The 21,778-nt window shown below is 51.2% G+C and overlaps 1 protein-coding gene across 1 annotated transcript in view; it reads left to right on the top strand.

Annotated features, from left to right (window-relative positions):
* The first annotated feature begins 13,601 nt into the window (after positions 1 to 13,601).
* Positions 13,602 to 21,778, top strand: part of LOC138836770 (anaphase-promoting complex subunit 4-like) — a 46,669-nt gene continuing 38,492 nt past the window's right edge. The window contains 1 exon segment of the mRNA XM_070035420.1: positions 13,602 to 13,658. Within this exon segment, the coding sequence (XP_069891521.1) occupies positions 13,609 to 13,658 (50 nt within the window). The 5' untranslated portion in view covers positions 13,602 to 13,608.

The raw sequence follows: 21,778 nt of genomic DNA, 5'->3' as shown, positions 1-21,778 counted from the left end.
TTTGCCATTTAATTTTAATTTTAGTGGGTTGGGCCATTAAAAAACATTTGGGTTACCGAGCATTTGATCAGCTTCTTCCAGCAGGTTCTCTCGCAGAAACTGCTCTGTGCAATTTTGAAGCTACAAGCGATGTCTAAATCTAAAGTGGTTTATTTTATGTTACGTGTTTATTTTTACTTTAAAAAATTGTTATTATAAAGGTGATGTACAGAGGGATTACAGTTCTATAAGTCAGATAAAAAGTACATTTCTTTTTGGACAATGTTTATCTTGTGTGTGTGTGTGTGTGTGTGTGTGTGTGTGTGTGTGTGTGTGTGTGTGTGTGTGTGCTGGTCATGGGGCTTGAACTCAGGGCCTGGGTGCTGTTCCTGAGCCTTTGGATTTAAGGCTAATGCTCTACCACTTGAGCCACAGAGCCACTTGTGGCATTTTTGGTGGTTCACTGGAGGTAAGAATCTCATGGACTTTCCTGCCCAGGCTGGCTTTGAACTGAGATCCTCATATCTCAGCTTCCTGAGTAGCTAGAATGACAGGCGTGAGCCACTGGCGCCTGGCTCTAAGTTTGCTTATTTATTTTTTATTAGCACAGAGCATTCCATCTGTGAATAGCTGCAGCCGCCATCTTCTGGTTCCTTTACCCGGGAGTCCATGAATGCTTAAAGATTTTTCTTGTCAATTGTAGCCCAGGTTTAAGGGGACAGAGAAATGTCAGTTGATAAGTGAATGTTTCATGCTGAATTGTCCCATGTCAAGATTTCTTGACCTCCCATTACCCCACCCCTCACCTCCCAATCTCCGAGACGCTGAATAAAAATTGTGGTTATGTGTGTTGCTGTTTGATTGTCTCTTGCTTTAAAATTTAAATATTTTCCTTAAAATTTAAATACTTTGTTCATTCTGAGTCTCAAAAAGTGATTTCAAGCCAAGCACCAGTGGCTCACGCCTGTCATCCCAGCTACTCAGGAGGCTGAGATCTGAGGATTGTGGTTCAAAGCCAGCTCGGGCAGGAAAGTCCATGAGACTCTTATCTCCAATGAACCACCAGAAAATCGGAAGTGGAGCTGTGGCTCATGTGGTAGAGTGTCAGTCTTGAGTGAAAGGCTCAGGGACAGTGCCCAGGCCCTGAGGTCCAGCCCCAGGACTAATAAAAAATAAAAAAATAAATCTCACAGTTTTATTTCCTCTCCTTTTTCCTCCCCTCTCCTTGATAACTCAGGCTTCTCATTTGTGAGTAAGCTGAAATACAAATTCCTAAAGACTCCCTTAAAAAAACTGTCTTCCTCAAAACCTCTCCTTTGCAAGTTGTTATAACTGATTGTGACCGTCTGTTTGCACGGCTCTCACTATTTTTCCTTTTCACAAATCTGACCACCTTAGAAGCTGAGATCATTCTTGAGTTATTTTGGTCCATCAGTTGCCTGGTGAAATTTAAAAAAAAAACCCACATACAACCCAGTAAACACTCAATAAAGACTGTATAAATAAGTAAGTCTTCCCCTTGGAGATCTTTCATGGACCTTTCTCTCTTCCTCATTTGGTACCTTAATTATGTCAATTACTGTAAGTGTTCCGTTCCTGATTGCTGCAAGAATTCAACCCATTTACCCTCGAAGAATGGTTCTTATGAGAAGCAAGCAAGCCGGACATCAATGTCAGGAAAAGGACATCATATCACCACATATCTGATGCATCTGGGTCCAGGATTTCTTCGTTCTGTCACAGCAGGGGTCATGTTTTCCCTGAGGGGGTCACTGCCATGACTCTCAGGGGCTTTAAACATTGCTTGTGGTCCAGTCCCACACACACAGAAGAGTCATGAGGTCAGACTTCACTGATAAACCTTACATGACTTCCCCAAACCAAAGACAGCCAGCCTTCCATATTCACCTGGGCCACATCTATGGGTCCAACCAATGGTAGACAGAAAATCTCTGCATCACCGGCCACCAGTGACTCATGCCTGTAATCCCAGCTATGCAAGGAGGCTCATGGTTCCAGGCCAGCTTTTGCAAAAAGTTAGTGAGACTGCCTGCCCCACCCCCCACCTCAATAGAAAGAGCATGGTGGCACATGTCTATAATCTCAGCTATATGGGAGGTGTAGGTAGGAGGATCAAGGTTTGAGGCAGGCCCAGGCAAAAGCATGATGCCCTTTCTGGAAAAAAAATAGAACCTAAGGAAAAAAGTATTTGAGCTTATGTTTCAAATGGTAGTGCTTCTGCCTTGGAAGAATGAGGCTCTAGATTCAAATCTTGGTGCGAGCCCCAGAAAAATCTTTTGGTGTTCTATTTCTCTCCAATCCTCTTTCCCACATCAGCCTCTAACTGGCTCCCTGTACCCCAAGTCGTCCCATCCCACATTGCATTGCAGACCGCAAGTGAGCTGTGCATTTCCACTGTTGAACTACGGTTTCCTCAAGCACGATTGTCATCAGAAAGCTAGCACTGGAAATAGGGCTGATTCTCATTTTTTGGACTTTTTTTTTTGTCCTTGCACCCCCCCCTACCATGGTTTTAATTCACTCGGTTCGCAGCCGGGAAGCTTAGCCCAGCAGTACGGAGCTGGTGCCACTGCCTTGCTCATATGTCATATGAGCATCAGTGGCTCATGCCTGTCTTCCCAGCTACTCAAGAGGCTGAGATCTAAGGATCACTGCCCAGGAGAACTCAGTGGACAGTTCCCATGCAGGAAAGAAACATAAAGATGAGGGTGAGCAGAACCTCCATTTTGCTGAGTTTAGAAGCTTTGTCCCTCAAGGAAGAGGAAGAGAACAGTTGAATGAATGAACCTGCCAATTACCAATGAATGAATGAATGACCAGCAACTACTAACCAACTAACCAATCACCAATGAATGAATGAATGAGCCATCAAGTACTAACTAACCAACTAAACAATCACCAGTGAGTGAATGAATGAACTATCAACTACTAACCAGCCAACCAACCAAACAATCACTAATGAATGAGCCATCAACTACTAAGCAACCAACTGACTAGATAAACATCCAACCAGCTAACCAATAACCAATGAAAGAATAAACATCCAACTAACCAACCATCAACAAATAAATGAGCATCAACTACTAACCAACCAACTGACCAGCCAAAACTAACCCAAAAAACATCCAACCAACTAACCAATAACCAATGAAAGAATAAACATCCAACTACCAACCAACCAACAACAAATGAATGAGCCATGAACTACTAACCAACCAGCCAACTAGCTAAAACTAACCAAAAACATCTAACCATCAAGCTACTTACCCACTGCCAACAAATGAGTGAATAAACCAATTACTAACCAGCTAACCAACTCACCAAACATCCAATCACCAACAAACCAATCACCAATGAATGCGTGAATGAATGAACCAACTGCCAACCAACCAATGAATTAACCAGCCAAAAAGCCAACCATCAACCAACCAAGCAGGCAGGCAAACACTGAATAAGCCAGCCAGTCCACGGCTGCCCACTCCAGTCCACGCAGCTCTCTGTGGTCCGGGATCTGCAAGGGCCACCTGGAAGCCTGGAGCATGGAAGCCAGGCTGCCCAGATGGTGTGGGAGGTAGGGGAGGCAGTGGGGAGGAAGGAGTAGGGAGCAGACAGTTGGGACAGGAGCAAAGAAGTAGCAGAGAAGCTTACTGAACCACACCCAGGCATGCTCCTGTGGCTGCTCCTGGTGTCTTGTCTGTGTCATGTGTGATCCAGGTAGAGCCCTGTGGTTCTGACTCTGCCTGCCCGTGGCTGGGTGAGATCTCCATCCAGGCCTTGGGCTGTGAAGTGGGGTAACATGACAACAGATGAAGCAGGTCCTCCGGGTTCTCAGTCCTGGGTCTCCACTTGAGGTTTCATGAGGCACCAACCATGCACGCAGAATGTTAAGGCCCAGCCACCGGTGGCTTTCTCTTATCCAGCTACCTCTACGGGTGGCATTCTCTGGCTATAGCTAACCAGAACAGAGTGAAGCAACAGGAAATATATATCATATGAGCGTCAGTGGCTCATGTCTGTCTTCCCAGCTACTCAAGAGGGTGAGATCTGAGGATCACAGTTTGAGGCTAGCCCAGGTTGGGAAAGTCCATGAGACTCTTAGCTCCACTGGACTGCAAAATGCTGGATGCAGGGTTGTGGTTCAAGTGGTAGAGCGCCAGCCTTGAGCATAAAACAAAAAGCCAAGGGACAGTGTCCCAGGCCCTGAGTTTTATTTCTTCCAAGGTGGCTGTGAACCTGGCACATTTCCACTGTTTCAAAACCATTTCCTCTTTGCACTGACCACACAGAGGAGGCAGCTCGTCCAATTGCTTGTGCCATGGGCGAAATAAAAGACCCTGGCTTGCTTTGGCTTTTAAGCACATTTTCTTTTGCACATGCTTTCTTGTCCCTCCCAAATGGAGCCATCCAATTACTCTCCTCTTTGGTCTTTTAATTTCACATTTTTTTTCCTTTTTCTTTTTTGTATACTTGGAGACTGCACTGAATTCGCAAGCAAAGCACCCAAAGAGCATTTAGATGAAAAGAAATGTATTTTACCTTGTAGCCACGTCACCTGGACTAGCCCTTGTGTTAAACCAAGTGAAGAAAACAAGGTTCTTATCACTATTATTATTATTACTTGCTCATTGTGGGGCTTGAACTCAGGGCCTGGACACTGTCCCTAAGCTTTTTTTTTTCCCCTCAAGGCTAGCACCCTAGCATATTAAGTCACAGTCTTTTGGGCAGCTAACTGGAGATGAGAATCTCACAGACTTTCCTTGCCAGGTCTGGCTTTGGACTGTGATCCTCAGATCTCAGCTTCCTGAGTAGCTGGGATGACAGGCATGAGCTACCAAGCACCGGCCACCTTCAACTTTTCTTGAGACTCCTCCCCTCCAACACCACAGTCCCCTCTTCTGCAGTTTCCTCGCTTAAACCTGGGGTGCTGGCCATTCCTTGTAGGCCTTTCATCCCCTGCCTCACCATTCCACCAGAACATGCGAGTGGGTACAACCTCCCTCCCCAAATCTGGGAGACATGAGTCTCAGCTTCGCCTGCTCTGAGAATAATGATGAGGCCTTTGCTGAATTCTGAAGGTCATGGCCGGGTGGGAAGGTGGAGTTGCAGTCTCTTTCCTGTGCCATCTGTTCCCCGTGGATCTCGATGCTTCTAGGTACAGCATGTCTGAAATCCCCCATCATCTTTTCCAAGTGGGTGCTGGGCCTTGCTGGTGCGTTGGGGTCTGGGTTGGCCACAGTCGTGGTTGACACTGAGCGCTTGTGGTGCCTTGTGTGACTGGGTGATTTTTGTGTGTGTGTGTGTGTGTGTGTGATTTTTTGGAGAAGGCATGGCATGGGGTGTTAGAACAAGTGGGGGAGGGGAAGAGAGAATGCTGGACATCTTTTCTGAGCAGAGACACAACGAGGAGGGGAGTGGTTTCCTAGGAGATGGAGCTCTTCTTTATTTAAAGTTTTCCCAAAGAAAGATTTCTGTGCTGGCTTCTGTTCAGTTACTAGATGAGGGGGAGACAGCCTGGGAGGCCCCACTCAGCTCTGCTCTCCGTCAGGAGCCATTGTGGGTCAGCTGAGTCCCCCCCCCACCCCACCCCTTGTCCTCCCTGCTTCCCTTTCCTACAGCGATCCTACCGAAGGCAGTGGGGCTTGGCTTCCCAGGACTGAGAATCAGTACCTTGTTGGAGAGGGAGGAGGACTCTGTTTGCCTGAGTGCTTGTGATAAGTGTCTCGGCCAGTGGAAGGTGATAGGAGTCAAAACATGGGTGAAAGCACACGACGGCTACCACCCTGCCCCAGGCCCCTGATTTCAGCATCTTCCTCAGCTCAAGGGGCGACCAGTCTTCCTCAAGGTTGAGCGAGGTTGATGCGGACAGCACTGGGATATTGCACAGTGCTGGCTTGGGCTCCTGGTGTGGATCTGGGGAGATCTGAGGGCCTGATGCTGAGATCTGAGGATCAGGGTTCAAAGCCTGCCTGAGCAGGAAAGTCCGTGAGACTTTACTGCCAATGAGCCACCAGAAAACCAGAAGTGGCACTGTGGCTCAAGTGGTAGAGTGCCAGCCTTGAGCTGAAGAGCTCAGGGACAGTGCCTAGGCCCTGAGTTCAAGATCTATGACTGGCACACACACACACACACACACACACTCACAGAGTGGAATGGCTCAAGTCTCTAGAGCTCTAAGTTCACACAGGAGTGTAGGGTCGGAACACGTCTTGTCACTTGGTCCCACAAGCATGTCAATACTGTAAGACAGCTATTCTCTCTGTTTTTTTGGTGGTCATGGGTCTTGAACTCAGGGCCTGGGCACTATCTCTGAGCTCTTTTGCTCAAAGCAGGCCCTCTACCAACTTAAGCCACAGTGCAACTTCTGGTTTTTTGGTAGTTTATTGGAGTCAAGACTCTTATGGACTTTCCTGCCCTGGCTGGCTTTGAACTGTGATCCTCAGATTTCAGCCTCCTGAGTAGCTGGGATGACAGGTGCCTGGCTTGTAGAATTCTTGCAAGGGCAGTGAAGAGCCGGGCAGCTGGCAGGGTCTGATCAGCACAGCTAATGACACCCGCAGCGATCACCCATCTTTGCTCCCATCCTCAACCAATCAGTCGCTGTAGGCCTATTTAATTAAATCTACCAGTTGATCTGATCACAGGAAGGTTTCCTTTCTTATGGACATAGACACTTTAACCACTGGGAAGATATGCCCTACATTTAACATGATGAATTGCCATTTTGATTCATATTAAGTCTCTGGTGAATCTGTGTAGTGTAGGTCAGCTCTCCTGGATTCCTCCCACTCCACAGGGATCCAAAAACTCAATTAGTTGTCTTCATTAGTTACTATCTCTTCTTCTCATTAACTAATGGCATGGGTCTCTTTCTGGGCCACCCAACATGTTATTTAACATTATTCTGTCTCAGATTCATACAAGGCTTCAAAAGGTAGACAGGAGCTGTGGACAGGAACCGTGGACAGGAGCTGTGGACAGAATACATAGCTCAGCTACTCTCAGGGTTGATTCCAAATCGTTCTATGTTGATACAAGTGTCAAAAAGGCAGATGGGCAGGGGCAGAGGGAAGATACCTGCAGTTTCGGTTATCCGTTTTCTATTGTTGCTTTAAGAAATCATCACAGCCTATTGCTGGTGGCTCCCGCCTGTCATCCTAGCTACTCTGGAGGCTCAGATCTGTGGATCAAGGTTTGAGGCCAGCCTGAGCCAGGGAAGATCATGAGACTCTTATCTGCAAGGAACCACCAAATTAAATAAATAAATAAGGGCAGATAGAGAGTTGTGGCTCAAGTGGTAGAGCGCCAGCCTTGGGCAGAAGAGCTCAGGGAAGTGCCCAGGCCCTGAGTTCAAGCCCCACAATCGACAAAGAAAAAAAAGAAAAAAGATCATACACTGGGCCTCACTCTGAGTCTGGGAAGAACATTACCATTTCATGAGATCCTGATGGTCTCCTGGGGTCAGGGGTCAAAATCATCACAAAAGCTGCCCATGTGTCCTCAGAGATTCACAGTGAACTTCCTCAGGCCAAACGAAGTATCTAGTCTTGGGTGCTGTTTAACTTGGTTTCTCAAATTTGATATTTTAACATTTTGGGGTGAGTGTGTGTGTGTGTGTGTGTGTGTGTGTGTGTGTGTGTGTGTGTGTGTGTGTGTGTGTGTGAGTGAGTGCCAATCCTCTGTCTTGAACTCAGGGTCTGGGCACCGTTCTCCACTTTTGTGCTCAAGGCTGGTGCTCTATCACTTGAGCCACAGCTCCACTTCTGGCCTTTTGAAGGTTCATTGGAGATAAGGACTTTCCTGCTGAGCTTCTCACCACGATCCTCCAATCTCAGCCTCTTGAGTGGCTGGGATGAAGATACAGACTACGGGGCAGTTCTTGTTCTCACTGGGCCAGCCTGGACTGAAGAAGAGCACAGGTTAGCAAATCCATCCCTGGGGCCGGCCCGGACCACCTTGCTGTCCATCGTGTCCCCTGTGGGTTTTCTTCATGTTCTCCATGCTGGTGTACTGAGGCTGCCAGCTGTCCCCAGCTGTTCCTAGCTCTAGGCCCCCTTTCTGGGCGCAGGGCTTGGACGTGTTTGTCGAGGGCATGTGTCCTTGCTTTCTTGGCTGGTGACTTTTCTGACACAATAGCTTGGGCACACCCTGCTGCCTTCCATTCTCTGCAAACATTCCAGCAGAAGGCCTCCACAAAGGCGGCTCAGCACCTGGCCAGTCTCAGACAGCAGGACTTAACTGGGCCTTTTCAGGATCGACATGAGCTGGCCCCACCCTCAGAGACAAGAGGACAGGGGACAGACAGACCCCCCCCAGCCCTGTGAAGGACAAGCAGCCCTTTACTAGTGGGTTCCATCAGCCCAGGGAAGGATTCTAAGAGGCCTTGTCTTGCCTTGCATTGGGGCTTATTGGCTGGTTTGTGGCTGTTTGAACTGCACTGCATCAGGGAACATCCTAGTACTTGAGACACAAAAGCCACAGGCCTTGAATGACCACAGGAGGGCCACTAAATTGTGCTCCACATCTTGGCACAATTGAACAATGCTTAGTTAGGTCAAAACTTTGTCTATCATTCTCACAAAGACCCAAGTGGATTTCCCATGTCTGTCTTTTTTTTCCCTTCCTTCCTTTTCTCTCTCTCTGTTCCCTCTCACCACTTTCTCTTTGATGCCAGTCCTGGGGCTTGAACTCAGGGCCTGGGTGCTGTCCTTGAAGTTCTTTGGTTCAAGGCTGGTGCTCTATCACTTGAGCCACACCTCCACTTCCAACTTTTCTTGGTGGTTCATTGGAGATCAGAGTTTCACGGACTTTCCTGCCTGAGCTGGCTTCCAACCACGATCCTCAGATCTCAGTGTCCTGAGTAGCTAGGATGACAGGTGTGAGCCACCAGCATCTGGCACTATTCAGAGCTATTTTTATTTAATGCAACAAATTAGGCAAGTTAGGTGAAATAGTTAATATTCCAGAAGGATACAAATTCTCAAAAAAAAATTCCCAAGAAGAAATAGAAGTCTAAATAGGTCTGAAATATATAGAGGTTGAATTAGTAATTAAAAATCTTCCTACAGTGCCACCCCAGTGCCAGCTGGTGTCAATAGCAAATTTTACCAGGCCTTCAGAAAATTTCAATAACACCATGCTAAATAAACATGTTCAGGAGGAAGGATGGGCTACGTTCAGCTTGACAGTGCTAGTGCAGACTCAAACCCAGATAAAGGGGGCACAGGACAAGGAGCCAAGGAAAATCTCTTCCCAGGAGTGTAGCAGCATCCTCTAAAACCAAAAACGTTCCAGAAAGTGAAATGAAAACCACAATGAAAAAAATCTCTAAAGACACACAGAAATATCCACTGTCAGAAAGCCCCACATTCTTATACACTGGGAAAATTAAAATTTTTAATTTTTTTGTGCTTGTACAGGGAATTGAACTCGGGTCCTTTTAGCCTTTTATTATGATTGAATTTTAAAAAAGTTACATACCTGTCATCCCAGAGACTCAGGAAGCTGAGATCTGAGGATCACAGTTGAAAGCCAGCCTGGGCAGGAAAAGTCCGGGAGACTCTTATCTCCAAGGAACTACCAACAAAACCCAAAGTGGAGCTGTGGCTCAAGTGGTAGAGTGGCAACCTTGAATGAAAAAAGCTCAGGCAATTTGATGTTAGTACACTAGACACATAGATGTAAATATGACAATAAAATCCCTATGTGCAATTAATTTATGCTAATCCAGAAGGAACAAAAGAAAGCGACTCAGACACAAGTAACTGTGCCTTGCCTACGGCTATCATCGGAAAAGCATTTACTAGCATTCACTGATAATTATTACACGTGAGGTTGGAAATTAGCAATTTTCTCCTGTCATTCCTTCAGCATTTATGACTTGCATGAAAAACCTTTTGTTTCCATTGTTCACTATGTGGGGCATCCCAAGGGAGTAATGATTTATATAATGAATCATGGTCAATAATGGTCATTATTGATTTTTGCTTATACATTTATGTATATTTGGTGTATATGCTGGTCCTGAGGCTTGAACTCAGGGCCTGGGTACTGTCTTTGAGCTTTTTCACCCAAGGCTGGTGCTCTACCACTTGAACCACAACTCCACTTCTGGTTTCTGGTGGTTCATTGGAGATCAGAATCTCATGGACTTTCCTGCCCGGGCTGGCTTTGAACAGCCAATCCTCAGATCTCAGCCTCCTGAGTAGTTGAGATGACAGGCATGAGACACCAGTGCCTGGCCCAAGGATATTTTAATCATGATCCTTGGTGATCTCAACCTAGTTTTCCCTGTCCCCTTCTCCACCCCCACCCTACCCCCAGCCCCTTTGGCTGGGTATTTTGAAAGTGATGCTGAGCACTCTGGAGATGAAGCTGAATGCAAGCGCAAGTTGAACTGGAAACGGGTTTAGTGAGATGTTATTTATGAAGCTCGAATCAGCTCCTTAGAGACTTAGGTTGTTGGTAGCTTGCCCCAGAGAGAGAAAGACTTTCTGGTACAAGAACAAGTCACAATTGCCCTGTTCATCTCCTTGCTCTTTCTGGATGTGAAGCTGTGGGATAGATAAATGGATTAAAGTAGATTGCTGGCAACTGTGAAAGTGGAAGGAAAAAACCTGTTGAAATTGTTCTGGGAAGGGGAGAAAGAGTGCTAGAAGGGGTGGGACTGCAATATATTGATAATCTGTGTGGAAATGTACAATGAAACACCTGTAATACTAATACAAGCTAACGTATATGCATATACATTATAGACATACAGAAAGAGGCACTCTGTATTGCATGCATGCATGCATGTATGTATGTATGTATGTATGTATGTATGTATGTATGTATGTATGTATGTATGTATGTATGTATGTATGTATGTATCTGGCATTGCCTCTCTCTCAGTCCTCGGTGAGAATTTGTTTTTCTCAATAAGCATTGCTGGGGAATACAGTCAGACCCCTTGTCTCATTAGAACGCACTTTCCTTTGGGGTGGTGAGGAGGTGTGCCAGGACATCATAATTTGTCACATCAAGGAATGGCGTTTCAGATTTGAAAAAGCTGCCTGGCTCCTGATATAGTTTTAATGAAAGGTCTGTGGTTCACAGAGGCCAAGTTGTTTGTAAAAATGTGTAAAAGTAGCCGGGTGTCAGTGGCTCACACCTGTCATCCTAGTTACACAGGAGGCTGAGATCTGGAGGATCATGTCTGGAGTCCTCGCTGAGATCTGGAGGCCGGAGTCTGGAGGCCCAGCAAGGGGCAGCAAAATCGGCTGGACATAGTCCCCTGTGGACAAAGCCAGGTTGCCATTCCGATTTTAAGGAGAAGTCTAGAACCAGCGGGCCGCAGTCCTGCTAGGTCCTGCACAGGAAGCCGGTGCAAAGTGGGCCGGGGCCTGGCTTGGCGACAGAGCACCCACCCGAGACAGACGGTCTGCACGCGAACGAGCGGGTGTGAACTGTGAACCGTGTGAACAGGCGTGACAGGTGTGATTCCAGCTCGAGTGTCGGGGAGGCTGGGGACTGCGGGGTGCCCTGGACCCCCCATCCTGCTTGCACTTATCTCAGTCTGCACCTTCCCAGGGATCAAACTCCGGGCCTTGAATTTTGGGCCTGCAGGCTGCACTTTCCCCTTGAGGCTGGCGCTGCACCGCTTGAACCACAGCTCCACTCCGGGTTTTGTGCTGGTTAGCTGGAACTCTGGAGAACCCCGCAGACTTCCCAGCCTGGGCTCTGATACGGGTTCCAGGGGAGATGGCGGTGGCCCTCGGCTGCGCCTAGGCTCCTAAAAGGCTGGAACCAAGCCTAGCATGCGCCTGGCCACCTGGCCAAGGCCACCGTATGCAAATTACCGCCTGTCAATCATACCTCTCAACATATCAGAGGCCCCCACGGAGGAGTTTAGCCAATCAGAGGCACCCAGGGGCAGCCCCGCCCACGGCCTGGGCCCCTTCATCGCCTCAGCGGCCAGCAGGAGGCTCCGCCAACTGGGGTTTGGCCTTGGGTATCCCCCAGTTCGACCCAGTGCCTGGCGCTTGATGTGGGCCGCCGCCCCCAGCTAGGGTGCTCGCGATCCCGCAGGGCAGAGGCGGGGGTGCAGGCCCGCTGGTGGGGCACGCGCCTGCGTGTGCTGTGTGTGCAGCCTCGGGGGGTGTGAACCCCAAATCCAGCCATGGCCCGGCCTCCTGTGCGGTCCTGGGGTGCTGCCGCGCCGCCCGGTTCCTCCCAGAGTGCTCCAGACGCCAATCAACCAACTGAGGTAAACCTGCCACGGGAGGGAGGCGGCCCGACCCTTGACCCCAACCCCCGCCCGCACGCACGGAGCCGCGGTGAGCGCCCAGGGTCGGGCCTGCGGGGGGCGGGGCTGGGCTGCGGGGACCTCGCTGTCGATCTCTGCGGGTTTTGGGGGTCGAGGGGATCCCGGGGGGCTTGTTGTGGTTCTCTGCGGGTTTCGGGGGCGGGGCCGGGGCTGGGCCCTGGGGATCCCCCTGGGCCCTGGGGATCCCTCCCTTCTCCCGGGTCCTGCACGGGGCTGGCATGGCAGGTGAAGCCCCTGAGGACGCGTGCGTGCAGAAGGGGCGGGACAGTACGCAAGGGGGATGGTGGTGGGGGCGTGCGCAGGGGACAGCGGGCAGTGCGCATATGCGTAAGGGCGGGGGGAATGGCAGCGGCAGCGCGCGCGGGGGGGGGGGGCGGGAGCACGGCGGGGGCCTGCGGGGCTGAGCGTGTGTGAGCCAGCACAGGCCTGCGAGCGGAGCCCCGGTTGTGGCACGGGCACCTGCAGAGCTGTCTGCACAAGCCAGGGTAGGAGGAGGAGGAAGGAGAGGAGGAAGAAGAGGAGGAAGGAGGAAAAGGAGGAAGGAGAGGAGGAAGGAGATAAAGGAGGAATGAGAGGAGGAGGAGGAGGCCCCGCCGCCGCCACCGCCGCAGCCGCCAGCGCAGCCATGATCCGGGTGCCCCCTACCTGTCAGCCCCCACAGCCCGGGGCTTCGGCCGCATCAGCCGAAGCCAGTGTGAGTGACTGCCGGTGCTGGCCCGCGCGTGCCCGTGTGCGCGCCTCCCCCCCCCCCCGCCCCCCGACCCCCTCGGGTCGCCCGTCCCGGCGCTGCCCTGCGCCCCCCCTTACACACACACACGCACTCGGGGTGCGGTTCTCCCCCTCCACTGCTACCCACTTGGGATGTCTCCTGGAGCACGCCCCCCTCCACACTGACCCTCTTTCTCTCTCTCTTCCCCCCCCCTAGGAAGGGGCGGCGGCGCCATGCTCCACCGCCGCCAGGGGGACACAGCTGGCTCCCTGCTGCTCCACCCCAAGCTTCCACTGCTGAGCCTCTGTGAGGAAGAGGAGGGTCAGGAAGAAGAGCCAGGCGCGGAGCCCCACCGACAGTAGGAGCCCCACCGACAGTAGGAGCCCCACCCTCGGGCCACTGGAGGGGGGAACCGGGGCCACCCACCAACCGACCCACTGGACTGCCCGCCAGCCCACCGGCCCGCCACCCCGCCACCCATGCTGGGGCCGCCCCACCGTGCCCTCGGACCCCAGGGCCAGATTTCCATGCAAGCTCCCTGGCTCCCTCCCAAGTGGATATGACAGGCAGCACCCCAGGCCTGAGCCACCCACCAATGCTGGCCGCTGACCGGCCGGGCTACAGGTTCGGCTCTTACCCATACAGGTGAGCCCCGCGCTGGCCGTGCCCCCCCCCACTCCTCACAGGGCTCAAGGGGCTCCCCGCACCCCTGTCCCCTTCCCGGACCACACACACACACACAAAAGGGGTCTCTACTATTCATTCCCTTCAAGTGATTCTTTATTCATTTATTTTTGGGTCTCTCACCCCAAAAAACGGATCTGAAAAATAATGCTTTTTTTGGGGGGGGGAAGACTTCTAACAAAGAAGGCGGCCTCTTTCCCCTCCATCATCAAACAGGTTTTATTGGGGGATCCTGGCAGGGGGCAGGTGGGAGGGTGGGTAGGCGTCTGGGTGAATGATGATTTTCTAGTTAAATGCCATTGTCTTCGCCAAGAGCTCCAGCTATCTATTCTTTTTTCTTTTTTTTGGGGGGGGGGTCCGGTCGTGGGGCCTGAACTCTGGGCACTGTCCCTCAGCTTTTTAAGCTCAAGGCTAGCGCTCTACCACTTGATCCACAGCGCCACTTCCGGCTTTTTTCTTTTTGCTTATGTGGTGCTGGGGAATCGAACCCAGGGCCTCATGCATGCAAGGCAAGCGCTCTACGACTGAGCCTCCTCCCCAGCCCATGTGCTCCAGCTATCTAGATTCCAACCCCCCCCACTTCTCCCCTTCTGCCTAATGTCTCCACCCCCACCCCCACCCCCCTATCTCCTGGCTCCATCTTTCCACCCCATCCTAATGATCTGCACCCTTACATTAAAAATCAGGAGAGAGGATTACAGCAAGGGTCACTGCGGCCATCTCGAGGGCAGACTGCTGGTCCCGTGCTGCCTCCCATCCCTGGAGGCCAGGTCGCCCAGGGGTCCAGGCTGGCTGGAGAGGCAGGATTGCCAGGTTCCACCCCCCCTAGGGGGTCGCTGAGGGAGACCTTAAAATCCTGAGCTGGGCAAGGAGGGACTGTGTCTGTAATCTGCTTTTTCATTTGGATTTGTGTGTGTGGGGGGGGGAGATTTCTTTATTTCTTTATGTTTTTCAATCATCCTCCACACCATGTGTTCTCTCTCTGAGCTGTAAATTTCTCCTGTGTCTACACATCTATTTATACCCACACATTCCTCCCACCTCCCCCTTCCCTCCCTATTTTTTGGGGGCAAACTGCTGGAGCTCCTCAGTTGCAAATGGCTCTCTCCCTGAGTTCAAAATGCAGGGTGTGTGGGAAGGGAGTCCACACGTGAGAGAGCTTTTGTGCTGAACAAAGGGATGGTACTGACCCCGCACGTACGTGCGTGTGTGGTGTGTGTGTGTGTGTCTTACCAGCCCTGAAAATCGCATGGATACTTCCATTTCCCCCACCTTCCCCTTTCATCCATTTTCACAATATGGCAAAATGTCGGTTAGGCAGCATCTTAATGTGTGTGTGCATGTGTGTGTGGGGGCGGGGGAGGAGAGCTGAAGAAAGACTTAGTGAAATGATTCTTCTATGAGCCACTTGGGCAAGCCAAGGTAACTCTTGAGGGAAAAACAAGATGGGATCACGACCCAGCTAGGGGTGGCAACAGCTGGAGCTTCTGATCTTCCAGGGCCCACCTTCCTGCCTCACTCAACAGACAGCTGCAAACTCAGGGAACAGGTACACACCAGCCTGAGCTTGGGATCAAGGTCTGGAATGAATCTAGAGCAGAATCATCAATAATGCTTTCCCGATATCTCATCCCTTTCTTTATGTGTGTTACTTATTTTCCCATCTCTGGTCTTAAAAAAGCGAATCAGCAATGCTTTGGAACCATTGAGATGGAGAGTCAACGGAAGGCGCTCGTCCCTCTGCCCTGTAGTAGATGATTATTAAAAAAAAAAAAAAAGAATTGGCCAGAAAGGGCGGATGGATGTCAGCCAGATGCCCAGTCATCTCCTCTTGTTTCAGAGTGTGTGTGAGACTCCAGTCTGTGCCCGAGGTGTCTCAGAGTGAGAGGTTCGAGTCCCACCGCCTCCACACATCCTCGAGGTGCTTGCTCACTTTGGAGGTCCCTCAGCTGGCTTCTCCACCTGCTTGCTCCAGGAAGGAGGTGGGCTGGGAGAACTCTTCATCTTTCTTCAGAATAGCTCAGAGGCAGGGGTGGGGTGGGCCATGATTGCAGGTAGAGTTCGCAGGTGAGTACCTTTGGGTCTCCCAGTGATTGGCGTGGAGTGGGTTGGGGCGATGGCAGGGTCTCAGCCCCCGTCCCTCCCCACTCACCCAGTAGGACAAAGCCAGGTTTCCAGCTGTCATGTGTGGACCCCAGGACCCACCAGCAATGGGGAGGGAGGGGTGACAGAAGGTGGGTGCAGAGGAAGAGAAGAGAAAGGGCATGAGGAGAATGTGGAGGGGCAGGACCCGAGTGGGGGTGAGGGGTTCCGACTGGCCAAGGCCTTTGGGGGAGTGGCCACAGGTGGGCCTTTGTGGGGTGGGGGGGACCCCCAAGACGAGGGGTCGGGGTGAGGGGGGAGCCTTTGTTCTCCTCTCCTCCTGGCTGCATGAATTGCCAGTTGGGTTGGCTTTTTGTCTCCTCCTGCCCCCTCCCCCCTGTCATGCATGACGAGGTTGCTGGTGGGAGCAAAAGTAGTTTTAATAGCAACAGCAATGAGGAGCACGCATGGTATGCAATTAAAACAAGAAATTAATAGGAAACCAAGACTTCCCAGGAAGGGTCAGTGGTGCTGTGAAGCAGGAGTCCCAGCCCCCCTGGGGGCCGTGTTTCTGGGTTGCCGGGCTGGGGTCCCTGCATGGAGATGGTGGCCCATGGGCTCCGGCCTGCCTCCTCTTCTCACTCATTGGCCTTGGCTCTAGGAAGCCTGTCTTGTCTGAAAGTCTGCCTCTGCTACTGGGTGATTTTTTTCTTAGGGGTGATGCAGCAGGCAGAGGAGTAAGTGAGGATAAATGGCAGGATAGGGAAGGGAGGAGAAAAATCCCTCTCGAAAAATCACCCCCTCTGCACACCAGTTGCTTTTTTTGGCTGTTGTGGGGCTTGAGCTCTGTGCCTGGGTGCTGTCACTGCGGGCTTGAGCTCAAGGTGAGTGCTCTACCACTTGAACCACAGCACCACTACCTCCAACCTTTTCCCAGTAATTTACTGGAGACAAGAGACTCACAGACTTTCCCACCCGGGCTGGCTTTGAACCTCTATCCTCAGATCTCAGTAGCTTGGATGACAGGTGTGAGCTGCTGGTGCCTGGCTTCTTTCTCCTCCTTCTTTTATTTAGTCTGGTTGAGAAGAGCGGCTCCTACTGGAGGCGGAGGGAACTGTAGGACCTTGCATCTAGAAAGATGGCAGCAGATTCTTCCCTGTCCTCTTGGCTTTTGGCCTCATGGCCCCCATGGGTAGGGCCTGGTGCAGGGGAGGCCAGGTAGGGAACAGCACCGGGGCTGAAATCAGCAGATGGAGGAAGTGATCTTCAGCAGGGAGAAGCAGGCTGAGTGGATCTGGCTCTCAGCATGTTTTTTACATCATAAGACATCTTTCCAGATCCTTCTCATCTCTGCTGGATTTGAGGATGGGGCGGGAGAGGACAGGGAAGATGATGATGGCATTTTATGTTTCGCTGTTCAAGAATCAACTGACAATGACATCTGTGCTCCCCTCTGTGGGCTGACGTCCCTTCAGTTGTCTGAGGCAGGGTGTGAGGAAGGGGCAGGGAGAACTGGCCGTTTGACTGTGTGTGGTTGGGCGTGGTGGTTCCAAGCTAGTGTGCTTCTCTTTCCTTTTTCCGTTTTGAACTTGAACTTGGTCCCTGACCCTATTGGCTGGCACTCTATCAACGGAGACACGCCTCTGTGGCTATGTGTGGTTCACGCCTCTGTGGCTATGTGTGGTTGGGCATGGTGGTTCCAAGCTAGTGTGCTTTTCTTTCCTTTTTCCGTTTTGAACTTGGTCCCTGACCCTATTGGCTGGCAATCTATCAACGGAGACACGCCTCTGTGGCTGTGTGTGGTTGGGTTTGGTGGTTCCAAGCTAGTGTGCTTCTCTTTCCTTTTTCCATTTTGAACTTGAACTTGGTCCCTGACCCTATTGGCTGGCACTCTATCAACGGAGACATGCCTCCTTCCCCCCCCTGCAGTTCCTCTTTTGAACTACAAAGATAAAGGTTGACCCAAGGGGGTGGGGTGTGGATGGTCTTGGCCAGGCAAGGCTCTTCTGTTTTGTTTTGTTTTTCAGCCCCATCCTCCAAGCTTCCCTGACAATTCTAGAAAGCTCTTCCTCACAGTTGACTCCCATTTTCCCTTCTCTGCCATTGGGTGTGCACAGCCCCATCCTCGTGGAGTCCCTCCACCCCCCTCCCCTACCCTCTCTGTAAATAGAGATCAAAAGGGGAGTTATGGGTCTAATGAGTTGTTCACATTTTATTAGAGTGGATCTCCTCTTTCAACCACAAGGGATTCTCCAGAGACAGGAGATTAGTGGTGGGATTGATGTCCTCTTCCAGGATGCCGGGGCTGGGCCAGCAGCAGGCAGTCCAGAGAGGGGTGGGCTTCAGGGCCTGCCCAGGCCCTGGCGGTGGCACAAAACCCATTGGGTGCCTCAGCCCCTGGGGGCAGGAATGGGAGAGTGGTGGTATGAGCTGGAAGGGCGTGCTCGTGGTTGGATGTCCATGCTCCTCCCAGGTTAGTGGCCTTGTGGCCTTTCTCTGGGCCTTCTCGAAGCTACCGGCACCTGCTCAGGATTTTGGGTGTACTTGGTGCCCCGAAATTCTCTTCACGCACCCTGCTGGAGAACGGGAAGTATGTGAACTTCTCCAGGGCGCGGAGAGAGATTTCAATTCAGCACTTGTATTTAACATTGTTGAGTGACTAGTAGCACCTAATGAAATACACACGTGTGGACTAAGTGAAGGAATGAATGAGTTAATGAAGCTGGGGGCAGGGGTTGTCTGGTCTGGTGGATTAGAGGAAACCGGAAACGTCCAGCTCTGACCTGCTAGAAAGATGTCCACTGCCGGCTTCTCATTTAAGAGATGGGGGAAAGTGAGGCCCAGGGTCTCCAGGTTGATTTGCCTCAGGGCTGGCGGCTCCTCAGTACCCATGTCCAGTGGGTCTTCTTTTAATGGGTGATTTGCTTTCTTATTCTTTCTTTGGGTCCCCCCCTTTGTAATTGATCTTATCTGATATCTTGGCATCTCTTCTCTTTCACATTGTCTTCTTTTAGTTAATTAGATTTTTTTTTTTGGTGCCAGTTGTGGGGCTTGAGCGCTGCCCCTGAGTTTTTTTTAATTTTTAATTAATTAATTAATTTTGATTTTGCTCAATGCTGGCGGCTCTGCCTCTTGAGTCACACCTCCACCTCTTGCTTTTTGGTCTCACAGACCTTCCTGGCCTAGGCTGGCTTTGAATATTGACCCTCAGATCTCAGCCTCCTGAGTGGCTGGTATTGCAGGTGTGAGCCACTGGTGCCCAACTTCTGTCTTTTCTAAGTGTGTGTGTGTGTGTGTGTGTGTGTGTGTGTGTGTGTGATTTCTCTATTCAACTATTCAATAAATACCTGCTACAGACAGATTTGCCAAACATGGGGTGACCACTGGGGCTGGACTCTGTTCTCTGCCTTCTAGCACTGTGGGAACAGAGTGCTTGGAGACCATCTCAGGGCCGGGTGAGATATCTCAGGAAGAGTGTGTGGGGAGAGAGGGATAGTCCATATTACAATTAATTTTTTTTTTTTTTTTTGCTGGTTGGGGCCTGAATTCTGGGCCTGGGCACTGTCCCTCAGTTCTTCAGCTCAAGGTTAGCACTCTACCACTTGAGCCACAGCGCCACTTCCAGCTTTTTTGCTTATGTGGTGCTGAGGAATTGAACCTAGGGCCTCAGGCATGCAAGGCAAGAACTCTACCACTGAGCCTCCTTCCCAGCCCACAATTGATTTTTTATTGTGATGATAAAGATGACGTGCAGAAGGGTGACAGTTACATCAGTTGGGTTGTGAGCTCGTTTTTCTGTGGACCATGTCTTCTCTTCCCTCGCTCTCTCCCCCAGTTTCTTCCTCCCGTCCCCATCCAGGAGTGGTAGAGTTCATTCTCCACGTGGTGTCCACTGAGGACCACGGCTGCCTTTGTTCACCCTCTGTCGCCTCATTTCTGTGCCTCCCCTTCCTTTGTTGTTGTTGGTTGTTTTCTGATGCAGATCCTGGGGCTTGAACTCAGGACCTGGATACTGTCTTTTGCTCAAGGCTAGTGCTTTATCATTTGAGCCACAGCCTCACTTCTGGCTTTTTGCTGGTGCCTTGGAGATAAGAGTCTCACAGAGTTTTTCTATCTAGGCTGGCTTTGACCCACGATCCTCCTGTCTCAGCCTTCTGAGCTCCTCAGGTGACAGGCCAGAGCCACATGTTCCCCACCCATATTTCAGTTTCCCCCTGAAGGATGAATTGCAGGAAAGGAGGAGAGAGTGGTTTCAGGAGGAGGAGGAAGGACACAGGGAGAAGGAGCTGGTGGAGGGCCCAGCCCTCCGTGTTCTGCACCCCCACTCAGGGAGACACATAACGAGGGGCACGTGCATGCATTCTCTGGCCAGCGGGAAGGGGGCCGGCTCCCTGATCTAGCCGCACCAGAGCTGTCCAGCTGAGGGGCTAGTGAAGGACACACGAAGCAAGCTTCCTCCCTGGCCACTGGCTTTCTTGCTGGCCAGGAGGAAGAAAGGGAAGCTGCTGGTTGACTCTCGGCCAAGACAGAGTTGGATGGGGGCCCAGGCCTGGCTGTTCACAGCGAGGGGCTGGCCTGGGCCCCTGTGTTTCTGGAGTGGTGAAGGCCGTGCCGTGCACACACTGGCCACTTTCACTGGGGGTGCAGAGCAGGCCGGGTGAGGGGTGTGGGGGGGATTGGACAGAAGGGGGGTGCCCAGGACAACCTCTGGGCGTGTCCCAATCCTGTAGCACTTCCTTCCTCAATGTGGACAGAGGAAGGGGCGGGGGCAGACCCCACGCACGGAAGCACCCAGCCCCTGGGGTTGTGGTTTGGACAGATGCCGCCCCCAAATTGATTTTTCACCTTCGAATCTCCACGCTGTGGTTTGCATTCGGAAAGACAATTCACAAACACGAAGCGAGGCTCAGCTGAAGATGTGCTCACTTGCTCTCCCCCCCCCCTCTAGCTCTCTCTTTCTCTCACTCACTCAATGGGTGGGTGCTTTCCTCCACTAGCTGGGCACCCAGCCCTTTTCACTTTAGCTGCTTTTATTCAGGTAGGGGACCTCAGATGGTGATCTTCCCATGCATACCTTTGGCATAGCTGGGATTACAGGTGCAAGCTCTCATACCTGGCCTTTAGCCTGAAGGCCAGATGTGGTACTCTGGGGCTGGAACTGTTGGGGATGAATTTTTAGGGGTCTCTGAAGGGCAGCGCCTGGAGGTAGAGGCACAAGACTCTGCCTTTGAGGCCAGAGCAAGAGGGGAACTGAGGAGAGGCCAAGGTGGATCTATAGATGTCAGGCCTGGCTGGGGGTGGGAGGTGGACATGGTGGTCAGAATCCTTCACTGGACTTCCGGGTGTTGTAGGGGGGTGGGAGAGAGTTGTAGGTGAGAGCTTCCTTGGCCTTGAACTAGAGCCACAGCTCTACTTCCCACCTCTCTGCCGGCTCATTGGAGATAAAAGCACTTCCCTCCTCCCGTCTTCTGGGGCCCCATCAGGTCATGCGGATGTCAAAATAGAGGTTGGTGGAAGAGTAAAGAGGGGAAGGAGGAAGAGTGAGGAGGAAGAATAAGGAGCAGGAGAGGAAGAGGAGGAGAAAAAGAAAAAGAGAAGGAGGAATGAGGAGGAGGAAGAGCAAGGAGGAGGAGGAGGAAGCCTTAAGAGACACCTTTGCTCACCTGACTGTGGCTATAATCACTGATGGTTAGCCTGGCTGGCTTCGTCGTTTTTGCACAACCACCTTTTTTGGCTTCCTCCTTTCTGTGTTTTAAAATAAATGGGAACCCAGATGTACAGAGGTAGGAAAAAGAAAAAAAAGCCAATCAAGATCAAGATTTATGGATCTGTGTTCCTGAACAAAGCCCAGTGCATTCATTTATTTACCTATTTCTTTTCTGCTATTTTTCTTCTGGATGCCTGTTGGTGGAGGTGGGTTGGGGAGGAGTGGTAGTGAGTGTAATCTGGGTTTTCGGGTGTGTGTGGTAGGTTCTACAATATTCAGGGAAATCAAGTCA

Source organism: Dipodomys merriami, unplaced genomic scaffold (genome assembly GCF_024711535.1).
Source record: "Dipodomys merriami isolate MVZ:Mamm:240054 unplaced genomic scaffold, mDipMer1.0.p SCAF_259, whole genome shotgun sequence".
In the NCBI taxonomy this organism is placed as follows: Eukaryota; Metazoa; Chordata; class Mammalia; order Rodentia; family Heteromyidae; genus Dipodomys; species Dipodomys merriami.
The sequence above is the reverse complement of the archived record's forward strand: the minus strand, read 5'-3'. Positions and strand labels throughout refer to the sequence as shown.